This window comes from Onychostruthus taczanowskii, unplaced genomic scaffold, assembly GCF_017590055.1.
Source record: "Onychostruthus taczanowskii isolate IOZ18803 unplaced genomic scaffold, ASM1759005v1 scaffold58, whole genome shotgun sequence".
Classification (NCBI taxonomy): Eukaryota; Metazoa; Chordata; class Aves; order Passeriformes; family Passeridae; genus Onychostruthus; species Onychostruthus taczanowskii.
In genome coordinates, this window is record NW_024503457.1 from 5,680,934 (window position 1) to 5,702,288 (window position 21,355).

Here is a 21,355-nt window from a genome sequence, read left to right on the forward strand (position 1 = left end):
GAAACCCATTTGCAGTTGAAGATTAAAGTTTTTATGGGAAATTCTTGTGCTGTAGGGTGTTGCATTTTTTGCAGGTTTGTGGTACACACTGCAGTATTCTTTTAGAGGAGCATGAGTAGGTAATTTTTAAAATCATGGGCTATATCTTAAAACCACAGAGTGAGTCATGATAGCATCTCAGAGATTTTATGCAGGATTTACAATGGATAGGAAAGGTTTATAAGGTGGAACTGCAGTGCACATGTACATTAAGTAAAAACTCATTTTGCAAATAACTTGTCTGTCCTAGAGGCAGCTCTGTGACATATTTCTTGTACTTTGTTATGGGTTAGTGAAGTCTGCCCAAGCTTGTCCTAAGTTCAGATATATTTTGAAACACTGTTGAGCTAGTGTGGGGGAAAGAGAGGGGGTGAGTAGTGTTTAGGTGATATGCTGTTACTAGTGGAGGAAACCTTACCTTTTGAAAAGGTCTGATTTCCTCTATGCAGATAAACATTGTGCTTTTAAGAGGTTTTTCAGTAGGAGTGACCTAGCCCCAAACGGTGGGATTTGCAGTATTCCAAGATAAAATATTTCCAGAATCTTTCAGCTTCAATAAAAATAAGAAACAGGCAAAGTTATTTTGCATTTTTTGGTTATTTCTTAAAAATATTTCCATCATCATACACATTGTTAGGTACCTTAAATATGTAATAGTGTTTCCAAAAAATGTAAAGTAGAACTGAACCTTCTGCATTATACTTCAGACAGCCTGTTTGAATCACAATGGTTTTTGAATCTAGTCAAAGTTGACTATTTGCTGTTGTCAGAGCTCCTCAGTAGCCTGTCCTGACCAAGGCATTTTTAGTGTGTTCTTTTCTGCTGGTGGTGTTGTTTTGTTCACTTATTTTGACTCTGTGAATTAAGCATTTTTTGACATTACCACCTGAAAAAGTGGTGAGAGAGGACTTTCAGCACGCACTATCGCAGTGTGGATTTTGTGCTTCGTTCAGGACTTGCCATTCAATTATCTGTTCAGCCTTAAAAAAATTGTATTTGGCATTCTGGAGCTACCTGGAAATCTTGGTATTAATGATTGCGCCAATACTCTGGATTAATTTTTTAATAATTAATTAAAAAATTTTGATTTACAGCACACCTAAGCAGATGATGCAAATCCCTACCATGAAGGTAGTATCAGATACTACCTTCATGGCAGGGATTTGCATCATCTGCTTAGGTGTGTTGTAAATAAAAATACACAGCAGTTTAAATGCTGTGCATGTTAAGGGTGTTTTGTGGACTAGCTTTCTTTCTTTTTTTATACTACTGACCTGTAAGGAGATTCTCCAGAGCTGAAGAAACACTTCAGGTCACTAGAGAATGTTACAGGAAAATTTTTCTTCTCCTTCTACTTTCTTCATCCATTTTTTCATACTAGCTATTTGACTCTGAAAGCTTTGGTGGTAAGAAATGGGCTTGGTTGTGATACAACTATCACATTAAGTGTTGGTTTTGGAATTGCCTTACAATAGCTGAAGTGTTGAACTATAAGCGTAACATTTCAACTGTAAAATTGTAGGCTGTGTTCAGGGACCTGCATTATGCCCAAAGTATAGAGTCAGTTGATTGAGGCTATCCTTCCTAGCTTGCTTAGGAGCTTTAGTGTTTATGTAATTCAGATCTCAGCATCACTGTTTCTGCAAAATAATTCTAAAAATCTATTAGTAACAGAGTTAATGGCATTTTTTATACAACTGACAGCATTTTATAAATAAAATTCCTTGGACCCAGCCTCACTGTAGAGTATTGTAGCTTAAACACATTGTAGATGGATCCAGTGTACACAGTGCTAGTAATTCTGCTGTGATTGCAATTCAGAGGTTTGGGAACAATTTTGAGAGTTAACGATCTGTGAAATACATGGGAAAGAATATGAATCAGTAAAAAAGGGACTATTAGAGCAAGGAATGCCGACAACAATCTAAGTAATTTTGGCAGAAACACTGGTAAAGATTTGTATCAGGTCACAGTGATATCCCTGCTACTGTCTGGATTTCCCCAGCAGATTTTTTTAATTCCAGTTGTCTGCTGGAGAGCAGACATTTGTAGCTTTTCCTTTTCTGATCTTTTATGCAGGGAGGTCTGACTCATACTTGCTGTTTAGATAGAGCCACAGACTTTACAAAGAAGGAAGCACTGGTAATTAATAGGAGAATCTTGCCTGATATCCTTGTGAATTATGGCCACAACATGTCATATTCAAATTGCTTTACTTAAACGAAACTTGGTATTTGAATTGTATTGATCTATTTTCTAAGACAGTCAACACAAGGAAATACCTGTTCTTAAAAAGCTTATTAAATTAAAATACATCTTTTTAAATTAAGGAGTTATTATAGCATCCTTCATACCCTTGATAGTTTCTGGACCTGGGATCTCTAAAACTTAATCATCAGCAAAGACTCATGCTGAAAACCATGGGCAGCTTTGTTTTGCAAGGGAGACTGCATAATTAATATTACATTTTAACTGACAGCTATAGAATAGTCTTGAGTAATTACTCAGAGGAGGTATCTCTGTAAGCAATAACAACCTTTTCTGCTGCTTTACTGTTTCTTTTCATCTGTGCAGGCACAGTCTCTGTGAAGAAATTCATACTGATAAATAATAGAGTCAGCTGAAGTGTTTTGCTAATCCACAATCCTGCATTTTATGATCTTGCTCTCAGGCTCTTTTTTGGATTGCTCAAGGAATTTTCTTTCTGATCAATCTGCTCTGGGAAGGCATTGTCTTAAACTGTGAGGACAGAAGGCAGTTGATCACATTTTGTCTCAGCATTAGGGATAAATCTCAAGCTCTCTTATGTTTAGCAGTATAAATATGAGCCAAAGAGGGGTTTTTTGTTTCTCTAGGATGTAATAAAATACTGGACATGACTTAGTGCTGCAAATCTGCGGGAGTAATTGACTTTGATAGTGGGAATATGCTAGAGGTAGTCAGTCATTACATGTTAATATATATTACATGGTAATATTTGGAGTAGCACGACATAGCTAACACAGAGTTAATACAAAAAGGAGTAGAGTTACTCAGCATATAAAAAGGATCACTTCAAATTAGATGTTCATGAAACAGCAAAAGGAGAGTTATGACAATTTTTAAGTAACTGTCTCCAAAATCTCTTTGTCTGTGGAAGAGTTTCTTTTGAGAAGACAGATTCCAGTTTTAAAGGGGCAAATGAAAAATTGGCTGCATAGAAAATAGATTTTTCAAAGCAGTAGGCTGCAGGGAAAAGCTTTGCTAGATGATACTATAAATAAAATGTTAGTCATTTTAAAAGACAACATTACAGTGGGGTGAGGTGAATAAATAGAAGGGAGAAGAAATAATGGATTCATTGTTAATATGAGTAAGTGCCTACAGAGAATGTGTTGTTTTCTTTTCTAGATCCCTTGCTGGTGTCCAACCAGTACTGGAAAACAAGGCTGCTGCTGTAGCTTGTGCAGTGCAAGAGAGGCTTTTTGGTCAGCATTGTTGAATGAGTTATTTTTGTCTTAAATACTAGCTTCCAAGTGCCTTATTTTCTACAGTTGTTATTAATGGCAGTATCTGGAAAGCCCATGTGAAATACAACCCCTTCTTGAAGGAGTCAGTGGCCTTCTTAAGATAAAGTGCTGGGCAAAACAAAGGAAAGAGTAGCTCTATAAGAGTGTGTATTTCCAAATGCTGTGAAGGCTTTGGGAGTGTTCTGTAATGTGCTGCTGGAAGTATACATTTGAAATGTTACATTGCTGTACTTTTTTAGCTAGCAAGAAATAAAGAATATGTTCCCAGCTGATGCATTTTGCATGGAAAGGGACTTCTGCTCTTCCCAAAGTCTCTTTCAGCAGGAAGGCCCAGTGGATGTTGTGAGGTTATTTTTTTGTCTCTGTTGTGGATACAAGCTTGTTGGACAAAGGCTGTGTATCTTTTCCTGTGGCACAATAGTTACCTCCCTTGTTATTGTTAGTTTACCATTTAGTTGCAAACAAGGTTTGATCATGACAAATGAAATCTTACCTGCAGTTAAATGGAATTGAATGTTGTTTGACTTTCTGCATACTGGGAGGTGTTGGGCTTTACCTATACTTGGTGTTTCTGATTTCTCAACACCAAGTAGTAGCTGATGTATTGAATGTCCCTTTTGCCTGTCTCTCGCCTGGAAAAAGCTAGTTCTACTGCTTTCACACAACATCTTTGAGAATTTGTTTATTAATCACTTGGAGACCTAAGAGAGAAGGTCACATTTTCCTGCAAGTGTCTCTTCTATGTGAAGCTACATTTATTTCCAAGAAAAATGTGTTTCCAGATCTCTTCTGAGTGAAGTGTGTGTGAGCTGCAGCTTTCAGCCATGGATGTACTGACAATGCACTTCTTCCACATACATCCTCTTCCAAGATGACAGCAACCATTGGTCTAAGCTTTAGTAAAATACATGGAAAATACAGGATGTTCTGTGTATCCTCTGAAGGAATGTTTGCAACTCCAGAACACTGTGGTTGTTACTTCAGTTGAATCAGAGCATACAGTTTGCTTCAAACAAATTTTTTCCAGTAACTGATACAAAGATGTCTTTTTCTGGGTGGTGGGAGGACTAGGTAATTTGAGGAGGATACATAGGCCTGTACTGAGGTTGATACCTTCCTCCCTACCTTATGACTGTACCTTTCAGATGGTAGCATCCATCTGCTTACAGCATACCATGTTGCTCTGAGCTCATGGTTGCTCTGTTGCTCTTTGTCCAGAAAGGTTCCAATTTCACATATTTGTTGCATTTTGCTTTGAAGATTTGCAAAATATTCTGTAGAAAGAACTTCTGGAAATGATAGAAACATTCTCAGAAAAAACTACGCCATTGAAGACTTTGATTGTAATGCATGTATTTACACAGCCTAAAAAGGGGCACTGGAAAACATTGTGGCTTTGGTTACAAAACTACTTTATGGCCTTTGTAAAAGATACTTCTCTGACATGTTCAGCTTTTCTAAAGTATGGACTTGTGTAATCTATGGAAATGCAAATCTGTGGAACTGTATCTGCTGGTTGTGAGACTTCACTTTTACTTGCAAAGAAAGTGGCTAAGTCCCAGGTGAAATAAGTTGTTATTGGAAGGGTATTATTGAAAAATCTTAAAAGTTCGTAGTGGAAGAAAATGCATGTGCTAAAATCATGAGCTGTTCTAGCACTGATTTAGATTGGCATTCCAAATACTGAGAACTGGTGTAAATTGCCTTGGTGTATGCACTACATTTTTCAGGAGGGCTGAGGAGAGATTTGAAGTGTTTCATTATTAGAAAATAATGCATGTTAAAGCTGAAGGAGGGATTCTTAAAAAGCTTTTTGCCAGAGTAGAGTTTACACTTTTAGGGAGATAGATGCTTTTATTAAGGAAGTAACAATTCTTTTTTCTTTGGCTGTAGGAAGGAGTTGAAGTGAGGGTTGCCAGAATATTCAATACCTTTGGTCCTCGAATGCATATGAATGATGGAAGAGTTGTCAGTAATTTTATCCTACAAGCTCTGCAAGGAGAGCCTCTAACAGTAAGTGATGACCTCCTGGTGATATGAAGAGCCATTCACCTTTATATCTTGTCCTGATGTGTTGCAAATGAGGATAGATTTTAGACAAAACTGATGTTCCTCTCCTCCAAAATGTAGTGTTCCAGTATACCAAACTTAAATGTATGGAAGTACGTGTCTGAAGACATGCTCTGTCAATGGGGTTGATCTTTCCCAGAAAGAAACAAGGCTGCCAGTTGAAATTTGCACAAACATTTCAGCATTCTTTATATTGGAGATACAAACAAAATCCAATCATTGCCATGCTGACTAAACTTCAGCAAGAATGTAATTGCAATAGGGGTTTAAGTAGAATTTTCTACCCAACATCACTGTTCTGTATGAAACATTGCTGTAGGAAATAACTGTTTGAAGTTGAAAATTACTGAATCTGAGAAGAGAAGGGGAGAGTTCTTTAGCTGACCAGGTCAAATAAAATTAATTATCAGCAATAAGCGGTGACTGAGACCTAAAAAAAAAATCACTCCTATATCATCACAGAATTTGGCTGACAGGAATACCAAGTGTGTTGATCTCTTCAGAAACTATGTATTTGGTCTCTCAGTTCAGAGTACTTGTTCAAATGGAGAAAATAATCTCTTGAGGGAACAGTGTCACTGAGTTGTAGAAATTGTGGCCTATGCAAACATGACGATTGTTGTTTTGTTATTGTAAAAGAAAGATTGTTATTGTAAAAGAAAGATTAAGAGAAACTGAAAGATAGAATCTCTATTGTATTTTCCAGCCATTGCCTGTGTGTGGGAAAGATAACCACGTGGATGACCTTGCAAAAATAATGTACAAATACTTAGTTGTGTAAAACTTATCCCACATGCTATAAGTTAAGCTAAATGCAGGAAGCTCTACATAAATATATAAATCTGCTTCCTGTTTGTTGGGAGTCCATCAGGCTGATATTGGGCTCCTGGTGCATTCCTATCTGAATCAGTTTTTGGATAAACTCTTAAAGCCCTGATCTTACCCAATGTGTGCTGAAAATTGAATTCTTTTGGGCTTTGAATCAGTTTTGGAGAGCACAAGGCTTACCAAGTGACAGATGGCCTGTGTACCATTGTACTGCCCTTTCTGTCCTCGAGGAAAACAAGCATGTTTTCTGTCCTTCCAAAAACCTTTCTGTTGCAGCAGGTTGATGGCAAAATGTGTGTGTCCCCAGTTAAACTGAAATGTTTTCATCTCTTAAATGTGCCTATCAATAGCTTTCAGAATGTAAGTATTCACGTTCTAGAGACTTTAGTACTGCACTTGGTTAAACTGTGAAAAAAATAATGGTATCAAATACCATTCTGTTCACTTCAAGGATACATTAATGTCTGTTTGAACTTCAGCAACTTGCTCCAAAGTACCAGCATGTAACCTGAGGAGACTTCTTTTTTTTTTCCCTTTAAGGTTTTGGTACAAATCTGTACAGGTGACTTTGTGAGTTGTATCATCTACAACTCTTTGCTTCCCATTTCCCTAGATAGTAATATTTAGAGCCACGTGATTTTTGATTTTTTTATGTCCTGGTTGCTTTAAACACAGTGCTTTTTCTCAACAGTTTTTTTAGTGACCACTAACATTTAGTGGTCTCTTTGAAGCTGGCTGTTGTTAATGTGCAAATCGAAATTGCTCATCATAACCACATCTTAGTAGTCTGAAGTTTACTTTAAATATTTGGCACTCTTTTCTGGCTGTGAGTGCAGGCTGCACCTTATTCCAGTGTTCCAGAAAAGGACAAAACATCACTCTCTCCTACACCCCTGAGGTTTTCTTCATGCAGAGTTCTGGTTAACAAAATGCCTTGGGATATATTTACTGGAGACAGATCCAAGAGGAAGACAGCCTTCAATGAACTGATATTTGCCAAAGGCTCTGCAAGCACTTTTTTTTTTTCATTTCTGTAACATTGAGCTTGTGTCTCAAGTGTTTCTCCTTGAGATGGTTTTCTAGAATGGTAAGAAGATAATTGGGCTAGAGAGGGCTTCTGTATTTATTAACTTCTCTATTTTTCTTATGTGTTTAGGTCTATGGACCTGGAACTCAGACAAGAGCTTTTCAGTATGTGAGGTAAGCCTTGTTTGTTCTGGCTGATAATTTCCTTCATGGTTCAGTTAGCCTGGTTAGGTTTGTATTCATGTGCATTTGCTTTACTTTCTAAAATAATTTTTTAATACAAGCACTCAAAAAACTGTGCACCAATATAAATCTGATTTCAGCATTTCTCAGCTGCCTGATCTGCTCTACTAGAGCTCTTAGGATCCAGCTTTACTTTCAGAAGGGAGACATGGAAGTTTTTAAAAAACTTCAAGGAGAAAAACATTAATTGGTTTAGAATTTTACTTGAGATACTAAGATGCTCTTGCCTTCCAGAGACAGCAAGTAACAGACAAGTTTTTAGTGCTGGTTTATCACTCCTTGCATTTTAATGCAGTGCTGCCACCTCGTGTCCTTGGGACTGCTGTGGTTGGTGCACAGGCTGTGCACCAAAAAAAAACCAACCAAACAAAACAAAACAACAACAACAACAACAACAACAAAAAAAAAAAAAACCAAAAAAAAACAAAAAAAAAAACCACCAAACAAACAAAAAAAAAAAGGCACTGAGCTAAAAAAAAACCCCATGCTGTACTTCTCTTCTGGGTTGTTTTAAGCATTCTTTGCTTGGAAATGTTCTTATGTTCTTTCCCTCTGCTGAAAGTAGTATCAGTGGTAATATAGAAACCCCATCAGGTCAAAGTACCTATTCCTTTCTTGATTATAACTCATAATGAAAAGCATCTGTATTTCTCTGTCTAGAGCCCAGGTGCTACATCCATGGCTAATAATCCAAAATAACTTTGGGTTATATTGCTGGGGAAAAGTAATACCAAAATACTGTTTCTTAACAAACTTGGTTTAAGAAATTTTGAAAATGAGAAGACAATTCAAACAGCAGGCTGCAAAGCAGGTGGTAGTGTTATGTGCCTCTGCATTGCAACTTGCTCTTTTCTGTTTGGAATTCACTGGAAATCAGCCTCTAGATATGTTTGGATACTGGAGAGAAGAGGAAATATTAATCATTTTTTAATACAAACACTCAAGAAAACATGCACTCATATAAATCTGATTTCAGCATTCCTCAGCTGCCTGATCTGCTTTACTGGAGCTCTTAGGAGTCAGCTCTCTTTTTTAGACTAGGAATATTATTTATAGAGAAGTGGAAATTGCCCCAATCTGTTCTTCCCTCTTTTACAGTGATCTTGTGAACGGGTTGGTGGCATTGATGAACAGCAATGTCAGCAGTCCTGTCAACTTGGTGAGTATGAGTGCTCCACTCTCCTGAGTTACAGTGCACTGGTCAACACCACCTCTGTTTTCCTTCTTGTCACTGATACTGATTTCTAGAAAAAAAAATGGAACTAAAAAAGGTCTTTCCATTATGAAAAATGTATTCTCCCATTCTCTTTATAAATAAGAAGGCTGAGTCCCTAGATATTGAGATCTTACAGTTCCAAGAACAGGATAAATTTCTTGGAGTTTTTAATTTGTTTTAGCAAGAAGATATATGTAAATAGAATATGAAGGGAAAATATGTGTGGGGCACATGTGCAAAGTGCACCAAGAAAATGATTGAAGAATGATTTTAGTGGAAAAAAAGCACTGAAGGAATGCTTAGCTCTAGATAATTAGAAATAATTTCATACTACCCTTGGATTCAAGAAAAATGTGGCAGTATTTTGTGGTAGAGTTCTCTAATATTGTTTAAAATGCTTGGAACTTAACTTGTGTAGTGAGATTTTTGTTCTGTTCTGTTTGTTGTCACCTTATTCTTAGTATTGGATTGAAGAATAGAAAAAGGATGCATATCCTAAGGAATTTCTTGTGTATGCCAGCTTTTGCCAAATCAGATATTCAACTCTGCAAGGCAGTTAACTAGATTTTCCTTTTCTCCTAAGGCCATGAATTAATTTCTGTGTTTCTATCCAAATGCTGATATGTTTAAACTCTATCACATGCTTTGTCTTCAGAAAACTCAGTATTTAAATCTATATGTATCTTAAGTGCTCAGCTTTTGGTAAACAAGATGTGGTAAAGAAGAGTTTTGAAACAAGGAAAGCTAGGGATGGAGGGAATTTGAGTCTGATGAAGGGGAGCTAATGCTAGCAGAAAGTGTTCAGCATTTGATTGTAAAATATGGATCAGGAAATTATGTGCAAGTTGGTTAAAAAAAAAGAAAAGGACTATTGTATAGGAAAGCAAGTAGCCCTTACGTACTGATATGTAAGCTGTAGTAGATTCAGAAGCAATTGTTTGCAGCTGAATGAGCCTGTGTTCCTAACTTTGGATGAACCAAGAACTTAGCATACTTCTTCATGATACCTCAACTGGGCACAGTCCTTGAATCCAAATTTCCAAATGATGTGGCTGTGTGGGCTGCTCAGTGACATAGGCCTTCATTGTGATTGCCAGCTCTTTACACACTGATGGGTTTTTTTTTTGGCAGGGGGGAAGTGGGGGCAGGCAGGGAACTACACCTCCCTACATACACTGAATTACCAGCATGAATATAATGGAGGGCAAATTTTCTAATGAGTAAGGAACTTGTCAAAGTTGAGGGGGTTTTTTTCAACAAATAAAGCTTAAAGTTTAGCTGTCTCAGAGTTTAACTTGCCCCTGTTGGAACCATGTCTAGCATGTTGTAAGGTGTTTAATTGTTGTTGAAAAAAGCATCTCTCATATTTGTAGGGAAACCCAGAAGAGCACACTATCCTAGAGTTTGCCCAGTTAATTAAAAAACTTGTTGGTGAGTACAATTAATTCTTTGTAAAGTTTATGAAGTACTTGTTGTCATTAGATAATTATTACTTGATTAGTGTGTGTAATGTGTGGATAATTTAATTAGTCTTTGGATTTCTTAATAATTTTATCAAAGGCATTTAATCATATCAATAAATATTAATAAGATAATCCAAATAATCTCAATTGTCTGTAAACTATTGCATGAAGAGTAGAATGAATACATTTTCTGTGTATCTATGCAATCTATACCCATTAATTTTTATAATGTTTAGACAGTTTTTTTAGGTTTGTTTTGGCACAAGGAGAATACATAAATGAAATGTAAAATATGTGAATGAAAATATCCTGCATAGTATCTTAGCTGGAATAGAGATACTTGAGGAAGGTGGTTCTTCACAGTTGTGCAGGCTGTGGTCCTTCAACTACCATTAAAAACCTCATACTGTGGCAACAATCTTCCTCTGTTCTTTTCACTGTTTCTGACAGTGATTCTTGAAAGTGTTGACAGCACCTGGGAAGAAAACACTGTGGCTTCCTCTTCATTCTGGCTCTGACACCTGTAGCAAATCAGAGCTCTCAAGAATGGAAGGAAATGGTTGTGCTTGGTCTTCTAGCGTGGCTCCCTAATGAGATGAAACATCCTGCTGCCATTAGCCAAGGGCTTTTTAGTCTTACATTCCAGAAGTGCTTCTGACAGATCTGAAAAAGATGAGTTCAGACATACAACACAGAAGCTGATGCATGTGTTGTTTCTAATAAAAGACTTCCCTATGGAAAACTTTTGTGAATTCACAGATCAGGGAGGGAATGGAAAAATCACAGCACTAAACCCATCAGACACATAGATTAATTGTCACCTCTGTTTGTCTGTTCACAAACAGCTTGATGTGTTCCAGTCCACTCGGGGAGGCGAATTAGTTCTAAAATGGCATGTAAACTATTTGCTAGATTTGGGTAGAAGAATTGGCCTCTTTCTATGTGTTGTTCTGAGGAAAGGCAAGTGCTTGGTTATTTAAATCAGATTGGAGATTATGGGCAAAAAGAAACTGATGCCCTTTTATAATGCCGAAGTGCTAACAATCATGGAACGATTGAGATTGGAAAGGACCTCTGGAGGTCCCTTGGTCCAACTCCTCAGGTCAGGCAGGGCAACCTACAACCAGCAGTGACCCAGGACCAGGTGCAGATGGCTTTAAAGTATCTCCAGTGGTAGAGACTCCATATCCTCCTTGGGCCATATGTCCATATGTATTTCACTGTCTCTGATCCTGTCACTGGGCACTGCTGGAAAGAGCCTGGGTTTCTCTTCTTAATCCCCCCTATCTGGTATTTATACACATGGATTAAAGTCCCCATAACCTTTTCTCCTCCAGTTTGAAGGGCCCTAGGTCTTTCAGCCTCTCCTTATGTTCCAGTCCCTTCATCATCACCATGGCCCCTTTGTTGCACTCGCTCTGTATGTCCCTGTCTCTCTTGTACTGGGAAGCCTAGAACTGGACCCAGTTCTCCATATGGATCTCATCAGTGCTGATTAGTGGGAAAGCTGATCTCCCTTATCCTGCTGGCAGCACTTCTGCAGCCCGAAAATATCATTTGCCTTCTTTGTGGCAAGTGCACATGGGTTCATGTTCAGCTTGGAGCCCACCAGAACCCTCAGTCTTCTCCTGCCAAGTTGTATTCCAGCTGGTTGGCCCCCAGCATGTACTTCCCTAGATTCAGGACTTTGAACTCATTGAATTTCATGATGTTCCTGTGAGCCCTTCCTCCAGCCACCTGTCTCGAGGTCTGGCTGGCAGCACAGTGCTCTGGTGGATCAGCAATTCAGTATTGAGCCAACGTTGACCCTTGGGGTATAGCACGAGTTACCAGTCTCTAACTCATCACCACCTCTGGGCCTGGCCATGCAGTTTTCAGTGCTCCTCACTGCTTCTCCAGCACTCAGTGAGGGTGTTAAGGGAGAGAGTGTCAAAAGCATCGCTGAAGTCAAAGCAGGGGATATTCACTGCTCTGCCCTTTGCTACTGAAACAGTCATTTCCTCATAGCAGGTTAATAGACTGGTCTGTAAGAGCAGCCTAATTTTTGTGAATCCACGCTGAAATCTTTGTGAAATGCTTTGTGAACCCATGTTGCTGTGGGACAGGTGGATCACCCAGTTGTTGCATGCAGTGCACCTGTGTCTGTGCAAAACATTTCAGTGATTGAATTATGAAGCAGAGAGCTGCAGAAAGACCTGCTGCTCCAGTTGGTAGAAAAGATGTAAATGCAAAGCATAGCGAATTGCAGATGATAAATCAGTGTCTTGTTTAATAGGCAGTGGAAGTGAAATCCAGTTTCTCTCAGAAGCACAGGATGATCCTCAGAAACGAAAACCTGACATCAGAAAAGCCAAGTTACTGCTTGGCTGGGAACCCGTGGTATGTACAGATGAATTACTGTTGCTGTGTGGTAAAACACCAGGAGGCAGAGGGGGCTGAGGAGGGGCCACATGGTAACAGTCCATTTCCCTTACTGGAATATCTGCCTAATGTCATCTCCAGGACAGTTTTAACATTTTAACTTTTTCACTTGCATATTATGAGGTGATAACCTTTCTGTAACCCAATGAATCATTTGAAGAGCAAGGTACATAGTTACTTACATTACCAAGCCCATAGCTGATGGGTTTGCTGGTGTTGCTGCGATGCTCATTCCTGTTGCTGGCAACGGGAGTTGGTTTGCTTGGAGAGGTAAAATCTGCCTAATTCTCAGAAAAAGTGTGACTTTCATAGTCAGCTCCCCATTCTAACTAGCCCAATGATTTGTACCCTTCTTTAAATTTGCAGACAAAAATCATTCCAGGAAACATGTGAACCTACCTAAATGTAAGCCTAATAATAGAAAAAGATCCAGATCCTTCTGAAAGGATTCGTGGAGGCAACTGATATTGATAGACCATGTCTGACAGCACAAGGGTGGTAGCAAATTGCTGCAAACACAGAAGGTTTAACTTTTGTATTTCTGGCCTTCTGTGTTTGGCACAGGCAGTAAGAAAACTTGCTCTGAAGTAGCAGTACAGAGTTGGTACAGCAAGGCAAACAGTTTCTCTGCTGCCTGTTCTTATCTTCCTGTACTGATGATGGTGTCAGCAAGCATGTCAGAGCATATGGCTCCTGAGAAAACAACTCCTCTGTTGTTCCTGTCTCCATATTCTATGCCTGTATTTAAGCACTGCAATTTGTAGGATTACAATTATTTGTATAGGATTTAAGAATATCAAATGAGATACTGGATGCCAGCTTTATACCATGCTGTGAAAGATGATCTTTAATCCTTACAAACAGAAAGGGCTTAAATGCTGGGCGTTGGTCTCTTTCAATGCATTAGGAACTGAAAGTAGAATTATGCATGTCTGTTTTGATACTAAACAGACCCATCAGAACCATGTGTGAGATTTAAATTTATTGGGTTGTTTGACTTATGTCAGAAAATGTTTAAAAGCTCAGCTGCATCAGCAGTGAGGAGATGTAACCAGCATGTGGTGCTGTTAATACTTAGATTGGCTAAGAGTGAGATTCCCTGGCTCCCTTGTGATAGCTGTTTTATAAAGGATACTGTTGTGAAATGAGCTGTTGTGAACCTAGAGTGATATGATTCTCTCCTCACTTTTGGGAACAGGTCCCATTGGAAGAAGGTTTGAATAAAGCAATTCATTACTTCCGTAAAGAACTTGAGTATCAGGCAAACAATCAGTATATTCCCAAACCAAAACCTGCAAGGATGAAAAAAGGAAGAACAAGACATAACTGAAGACTATTGGTTGGACAGGAAATTCCCTGCTTGACATTTGACGGATGTAATTTTTTTTTAATTTTTTTTTTAATTTTTTTTGAGAGAGACTTTAAAACAGGTATCATGAAGAACGAACTGGAATTTCATTCTGAAGCTTGCTTTAAAGAAGTGGATGTGCCTAAAAATAACATAAATATTCCCTTTCCCTGCAAATCTTGCCTTGCACTTTTTAAATCTGTCTTTTTATGTAAAATAGAGTAGAAGCATCTTTTAGTATCTTCAAGTTTTATATCTTGATGTGAGATCATTTTGTTGTGACTGTCCTTGACAGTTTTATTTACTGGTTTCTTTGTGAAGCTGACGATAAACACAAATGGGATGGAAAATGCCAATTTATTTATAAAATGGGTACTATAAAATATGAGATGTTCTACTATGCATAAGAAAAAAAATAGTGGTATTGTCAGGTGAGAGACACTGACATCTGCATATAGAAGAGTTTAAAAGAATTCTGTATGAGAGCTTTATGTATTCTTTAAAGGAGAGATTTTTTCAAAAGTTTAATTTTAGTTGTACACTTGAATTTGAGATATTTTCATTGATTACCATGGATAAGGATATTTTGAATCACTACTGTGTTGTGCGTACTCTGGGAATAAAGTTAATGTATTATTGGTTACAGTGGTTGAATATGCTATTTTAATAAAATACTGAAACTTCGAGGTTTCACTGTGGGCATTTCTCTGGATTTGCACATTTGTGGATTTATTGTGTATTAAATATGAAGTAACAGCCTGTAAATAATCCACTCAAAGTTAATAACTTTGGTCTTGCATTGTTAGTCTCCTAACAGATGTATAGGAAGGGCTGCAGGATGTCTGTGGAAATAGATCAGAAAAAACCATTCTGATATATTCCAGTTCAGGTAGTTGATAGTGATGCAGGAATATAATATTTCTTTAAACCATGGAGCCTAACTTCAGCCTTCCTGAGGAAGTAACTGAGGAAGTGTTTCTATTTTAAGCAGTTACCAAAATGCCAGTAAATGCTTTCAACTTTGGTAACTGTGCCTGTTATCTGTGGGGAGAAAAATCCCCCAAAACAACAGCAACAACAACAAAAAACCAAACTTCAATTCCCCTTATTTTTAATATTTCTCCTAGTTTTTAAAAGGCATTTAAAAGGTATTTTGGCTTAGTGCCACTCAAAATTGAAAATCCTAAACCTCATCAAGCAAAGTGACTTGACTTTATCTCATTAGAGCTTGATGTTTTTATTAGCTTTTGAGTATGTCTAGGTTAATGGTAAATTGGGAGTTAGCAGTAGCAGTGATGTTATGCCCAGCCCTGGGAAGACTGAGAGCAGTGTGGCATTTAGGCCCCTTTGTGTGAGCTGTCTGCCAGAGCCTCACAGTGCTTGCCTGGCTTGGAGTCCCATCCAGTGTGTCTGCTGAAGTTCCCAGGGACTCCAGCAGTGGTAGGGTTGCTGCATTCATTGCTGTGCCCTGCCTGGAGTGGGACTACACAGATCCTTTTAAGACTAATGGGTTTTTCCTTGCTCACAAGTGCACGTTTTCTCCCGCTGGAAATCTGCCATACAGCTGAGATGGGGAGCCATGGTGCATTTTCCTGTCTGGATTCAGAGGTGGAATTTAGATATTATACCTTACCTCCATCTTTTCACAGCCAAGCAGCTTGAGATCTGCTTTTTTTGTATGAAGCCTTTTTCTGGGTCCTTGATCTGGGTTTTTATTCCATATTAAATTGCCTGAAAAGTACACCATGGTGTGCTGCTCCAAATGTGCCTGTAACCTGTCATTACTGAAACACTCACAAAGCACAGCCTCTCCCTGTACTCGAAGCCACAGCTGGACATGTGTGAAAGTAGTGCCCACTTCTTCAATAGTTCTTTGGAGAGAACTGTAATCAGCTCCCAGCATGGAGGTTTTAACCCTTAAAACTCTTAAGATGGAGATTATATTTGGGGGATGATGCTCTTTCTTCCTTAGATTTCACTCCTTGTGCAAATTGTGCCACTGAATGTCGAAGTCTGTGAAGAGATGGGACACAGATACACCCCTGGTACAACATTCAGCTCAGCCATGGAGAGTAAATAGGAGCTCTGGCTACCAGCTGTTACTTCCAGGGCTGTTTTTTATTTAATCCAGTGACTTCAGTACTAAGTATGTGAATTTGTACAGGCACAAGCATGCTACTAAAGACTAGCACAAAATGTGTTTGTTAAAAAAAAAATCCCCTGGGAAGTCTGAGCCTTTAGACACAAGAGAGAAGGATTTAAAAGCTCTTTAGGTTACGTCTCAACCTGACTTTCTTCATAAAGGGAGCAAATTGGAGAGGCCAAGTGGCTGGTACCAGCACAACCCATCTGTGAGTGTGTGTGATGCCTCCCACTGGGCCCGAACTACAAGACTGCCTATTTGCTACTTTCCTCCTGCTGTTCCTGGTTTAGTTTCAGAGGTTCCTGATTCAGCTCCCATTTTCTTTTCTAATAGTGTCTTCCAGCAAGAGAAGCTGAGGTAGCTGTTGCCCTTAGGTTTGAAACCAGTGAGGTGGGGCTGATTCAAAAGGCATGAATCATGTTAAGAGTCTGCTGATGCTTGAGACTGAACGTCTGGGGTACTTTGAAGTTGTCTGGTCTGAACTAAGTCTTCAAACAGGCAGATGGAGGTTTGCATGTTGGTGCTCTGCTCCTGTCTGGGGTTAGATATATCAGCATGAGAAAAAGGCATCAAGTGTGCTGGGAACTACAGGTAAGAAAGAGCTGCTGCCTCTCCGGAAGAGCCACTTTTGATGGAGGGTAGTAGAATACACCACTGAAGTCTTGGAAATACAGGATTTGGGAGTAAATGAAACTGAGATCCTCTCAGGATTTTTTTTTTCCTTTAGAAAAGTTGAGAATTGGAATTTTCTGCTGTCATCTGGTCAGGCAAACAAGGTAAAACTAACATGACCAAACTTGAGGTGCTTTTTTACTCACAATTTACTGTACAAATGGGCAGCTGAGCTGGTGCTGGGTGCAAGTCCTCTCTTAGTAGGAAATACACAAAATGCAGCAGAGGGAACCGGCCAGCTTGGTGCTACTGAGTGGGACCAGCTTTCCAGAAGGAAAGGTCTGCAAGGCGCCTGCTGCTGAGCATCCTTGGATCCTCACAAGCAGGACCACTCCTGCTGCTGGAGGTTACAACAGCATGAGATCCACAGTTGGATTTTATTATTTATTTCAAGCATGATGTACTTCTCCTTTATTTCTCTATGTAGGCTGCTAAGGAGGATTGTCAGCCACATTGCTAGTCTACAGACAAGCTACAGAGCTGCTTGCAGGCCTAATTTATTTTAAGTAGTTCCATGAATATGTAGTCTAGAGAATCCTTATGCCTAACTTTTTGCTATATGGGGAAATAATGATTGGTAGTTTCTGTGTCTAAGGTGTTTGCAGCTTCCCTTAACCTATATAGACTGGTGGGTTTAGTAGCCAGTGAGTTCACTGCCATCTGGGTATTTATGTGTCTTAATCTATTTTTTTCAGTAAATTTTCAAGAAATATATTGGGGAAAAAAATTGTCACTTTTTGCCAGGGTTTGAATTGAGTTTCAAAGCTGAAAGAGGCATAATTGCCTTAGGGAGCAGGCTACAGAGGGCAAAACAAGGCTTTGATTTGTTTGATGGATTGAGCCAGTCCCCAGCCCTTGCTAGTACTGAGTTCAGTGCTACTTGAGGCCAGGAAGTCTCTGAGGGTTGTTAGGGGCTGGTCCACAAGAAGAAGATGCTTTGTTAACAGCAAGAGAACTGTATACTTGACACTGCTAGCCCTAACAGCCATACATCCCTTCCCTGAAGTTGCTGGGAATGTAGCTGCCATAAATCCATAGTTCCTCTGTTGTGAGCATTTCCCTGTGTGGGGATTTTAGGTAGCAGAAGGAAATACCTTACTTGCAGCTCTTGACTCCATAGAGCTACCATGAAGAGCAGCAATAGTTCTGAAGCAAAACAGTGCTCTTTCTGTGTGGCAGGAGGCTCCTGAATGCAATTCTGTATAAACAGGGAGGCTTTGCTAAAATAACAATTCATATTTCTGGCAAAAAACCCCAGATTTTGGTTCTCTGTTCCTTGTCTCAGTCCTTCTCTTGCTTGTTTCATAATAGCAGATCTGACAAGTCTTTATCCATCTTGGTTTGTTGCCATATACAGCCTGGGACAGGCACCAGCTTGTTTATTCTTGCAGTGTTTTCCCTAGATGCTGACATGCTCTTCAGCAAGGAGCAGGATCCTCTGAATACTCTGGTCCCTACCATAGCTGAAACATCTGGAAGGTCCAAAGCACAAAGTCACAGGGAACAGAGGCCTTAAAGTGCTGTCAAAGCACAGCAATCGGCTCCGTCCACCTCTCTATAGAGAAAGCTGTTTTAAGCAAGAAAGGCTACATCTTCCACCTAGGAAACAGTTCTGGGATAGAAGTGCCAATCCCCCATCCCCAACTTGTTTGTGTCACAAGTAGGAACTTAAAGGGAATGATTGACCTGTCCTCCTCCTCCTCCTCAAAAGGAAAAAAAAAAAAAAAAAAGGCACAGCCATAATGATTGACCTGTCTTCCTCCTCCTCCTCAAAAGAAAAAAAAAAAAAAAGGCACAGCCATAATACTTCCATTCTTTGGCAGAATGGTTTTCTGACAGGTGTTACTGGCAAAGGAGGCAGCACTGCCCTGTGAGTGATGGATCTGCCTGGCTAACATGGACAAACTCAGGGACATTGCAGCATCAGGCTTTGAAACATGAAGCACTGGAGCATGGCCAAGCTGTTCCTGCTCTGAAAGGAGCCACAATGAACACTTGCTGCTCTTCTGTCTTGCTGGAGAGGTTATGTTATGTCAGTGCTGGGATGGCTGAGGGTGATGCTGATGTGAAGTGCTCTGTGCTGTCTGCACAGCAGAATGGAAATGCTAAGAGAAGGTGCACCCTTCTGTCTATGCTTTGGGACAGAAATAGTCAACGGAAATTAAACTTTGAAGCACTCCATGCATATCTGATGAAATTTTTTTTCCCCAGTAATCTTCCTCCTTTTGCCCAAGCCTGATTGCTCATCCTTGCTTGCTATCTGTCATTGCTGCGCTGCAAGGCAGGTGCACCCCTCTGCAAGGAGGGTGCCCTCACCTCAGAGCTACTGCCTTGTGGTGAGTGACCCCAGCCATCAGCAAAGTGCCCTCACAGCCACTCCCTCCTCCTGCCCCAGTGGGAGAGAGTTAGACAATCAGGTGAGTACTCTTGAGGGCTGATGTAAGAGCAGTTTAATGAGTGAAGTAAAGAAGAAAACCCAAGTGACGCAAAGGCCACTCACCATCTCTCCCAAGCAAGCCTGGTGCTCACCCAGTCTCTGAGAAATAACTTCTGTGGAAGGCAAAACACCCACCCTCCTCCTCCTCCTCCTCCTCCTTCTCCTCCTCCTCCTTTTCTTCTTCTTCTTCTCCTTCTTCTTCTTTCTTCTTCTTCCCAGCGTTTAGTGTTGAGCAAGCATTACATCGTTTGGAATTGTCCAGTTTGGGTCAGCTCTCACCCATGCCCCTCCCAGCCTCTCACCCACTCCTAGCCTGCTTGCTGGGGGTCTGTGTGGAAAACAGGCTGTGCAGGCACTGCTCACCCAAAGCAAAAACATTTGTGTTCTGCCTACGCTGGTTTAGTCACAAATCTGAAACATGTTATCATATGTGTTGTTATGTAGAAAGTTAGCTCTGTACCACCCCTTAACTCTGCAACACAATATAATGAAAAGGATTTTTTTTCTCCTCTTAGAGAATTCAGAAGACAGAGACCATAGATTTGGTTGTGAGCCTGCAAGGCACAGAAAGCTGCTAGACTGAGTCAGCCTGCAGGAATGGACAGAGTTTACAAAGGCCTAGGGAGGGATGGTCTCTATTTACAGCACTTTTTTTATTCTTCCTTATTCAGCTGGTCTGAATTCCCAATTGTAAATTCTGGGAAATGATGGAAATTACCAGCATGGTTCAAATGTTGCCAAATTCAGTGCACTTTTTGGATAATATACAAAATGAAAGTATTCTTCTAGGAATAGGTGTTTTGCAACTGTGCAAAAGAGTCTGTGCTGGACTCAGAATGTGATTATTCCGTATTTGGAATAAAGGCTCTTCTACCAAGAAAACACACCAGTTTAAACCAGTTAAACTGGCAAGGATTCTGGAAATACACCAGTTTAAACCAGTTAAACTGGTTTAAGGCTTCTGCTGAGATTAAGCCTAGGGAAGGCTGAGGGTTTGGAGCATGTTAGGCCAGCGTGGATCTGTGTGTGCAGAGAAGTGACCAGCATGTTCAGTTTGGCTCCCTCAGCAAAGAGCTGTCTCCTGGGAAGTGTTCCTGCAGGGATCTGTGCAGTGAGCTGCATAGTGCTGGGCTGCATCTCCTAGACACCAGGCCAGCACACAACAAGGGCTTTAAGCAAAAGATTAGGAAATTCACTCAGAGTTAAGAAAGTAGTGAAGCATAAAAACTGGTGCTGCCATCATACATGCTTTGGAAATTTCTTGTAAGCTTTAGATGAGAGTCGGCTAAAGCATCCATGCTGTCTTCTCTGACTGCTACAGTTGGTAGAACACATTTAATCTCTCTTTATCCTGATTCTTCAGTTCCAGAAGTCAGAGAAGCCAGCCTTCCTCACCTGCCCCTTCCCAGTCCTCTGCATTTGTCAAGTGCCAGCAGTGCTTTCCTCTGCCCAGCTCCTCCTGAAGCCCCTGACAGCTGAAATCTCCCTCCCAGGCTGATGTTGCTGTGATAAAAAATTAGTTGTGTTTCAGGATTCTTAACACACATGATGCCAGCACGACAATCCCTCTTCCCTCTTTAATCCACTGTGTTTCACTAACAGATGCCTGGTTTCTGATATATTTTGATGCTCAGCTTAATGTGCATGTTTCGGTCTGAACTAGGGTAGAGGGAATTTTGCAGTAGGAAATTATGATGTCAGGGGATTGTGTTGGATGCTGTCTGACACTAACTTAATTTTAAATAGCTTACTTTGTTGTTTTATTCCCTATTTTGAGCTAGGCTGAAAGCTTGATGCTAAGTGAAATGGACACAAAGGGGAGTATTCAGCAAAGATAACCTTTGGGTTATTGTGCCTGGGAGGGGTTGGGCCCAGGTTGGATGCTCTGTGCCTCAGCAATTACTGCTGAAGTCAAGTTCCTGCCTTGAGCCTGTTCCCTG

At 39.9% G+C, this 21,355-nt stretch overlaps 1 protein-coding gene across 2 annotated transcripts in view; it reads left to right on the forward strand.

Moving 5' to 3' along the window:
• UXS1 (UDP-glucuronate decarboxylase 1) overlaps positions 1 to 14,847 on the forward strand; it is a 56,541-nt gene extending 41,694 nt beyond the window's left edge. For both annotated transcript variants that reach the window (XM_041418194.1, XM_041418196.1), the window contains 6 exons: positions 5,442 to 5,561; positions 7,603 to 7,646; positions 8,814 to 8,874; positions 10,305 to 10,362; positions 12,670 to 12,773; positions 14,014 to 14,847. In XM_041418194.1, the coding sequence (XP_041274128.1) occupies positions 5,442 to 5,561; positions 7,603 to 7,646; positions 8,814 to 8,874; positions 10,305 to 10,362; positions 12,670 to 12,773; positions 14,014 to 14,145 (519 nt within the window). In that variant the 3' untranslated portion in view covers positions 14,146 to 14,847. The remainder of the gene's footprint in view (positions 1 to 5,441; positions 5,562 to 7,602; positions 7,647 to 8,813; positions 8,875 to 10,304; positions 10,363 to 12,669; positions 12,774 to 14,013) is intronic.
• The last annotated feature ends 6,508 nt before the right edge of the window (positions 14,848 to 21,355 follow it).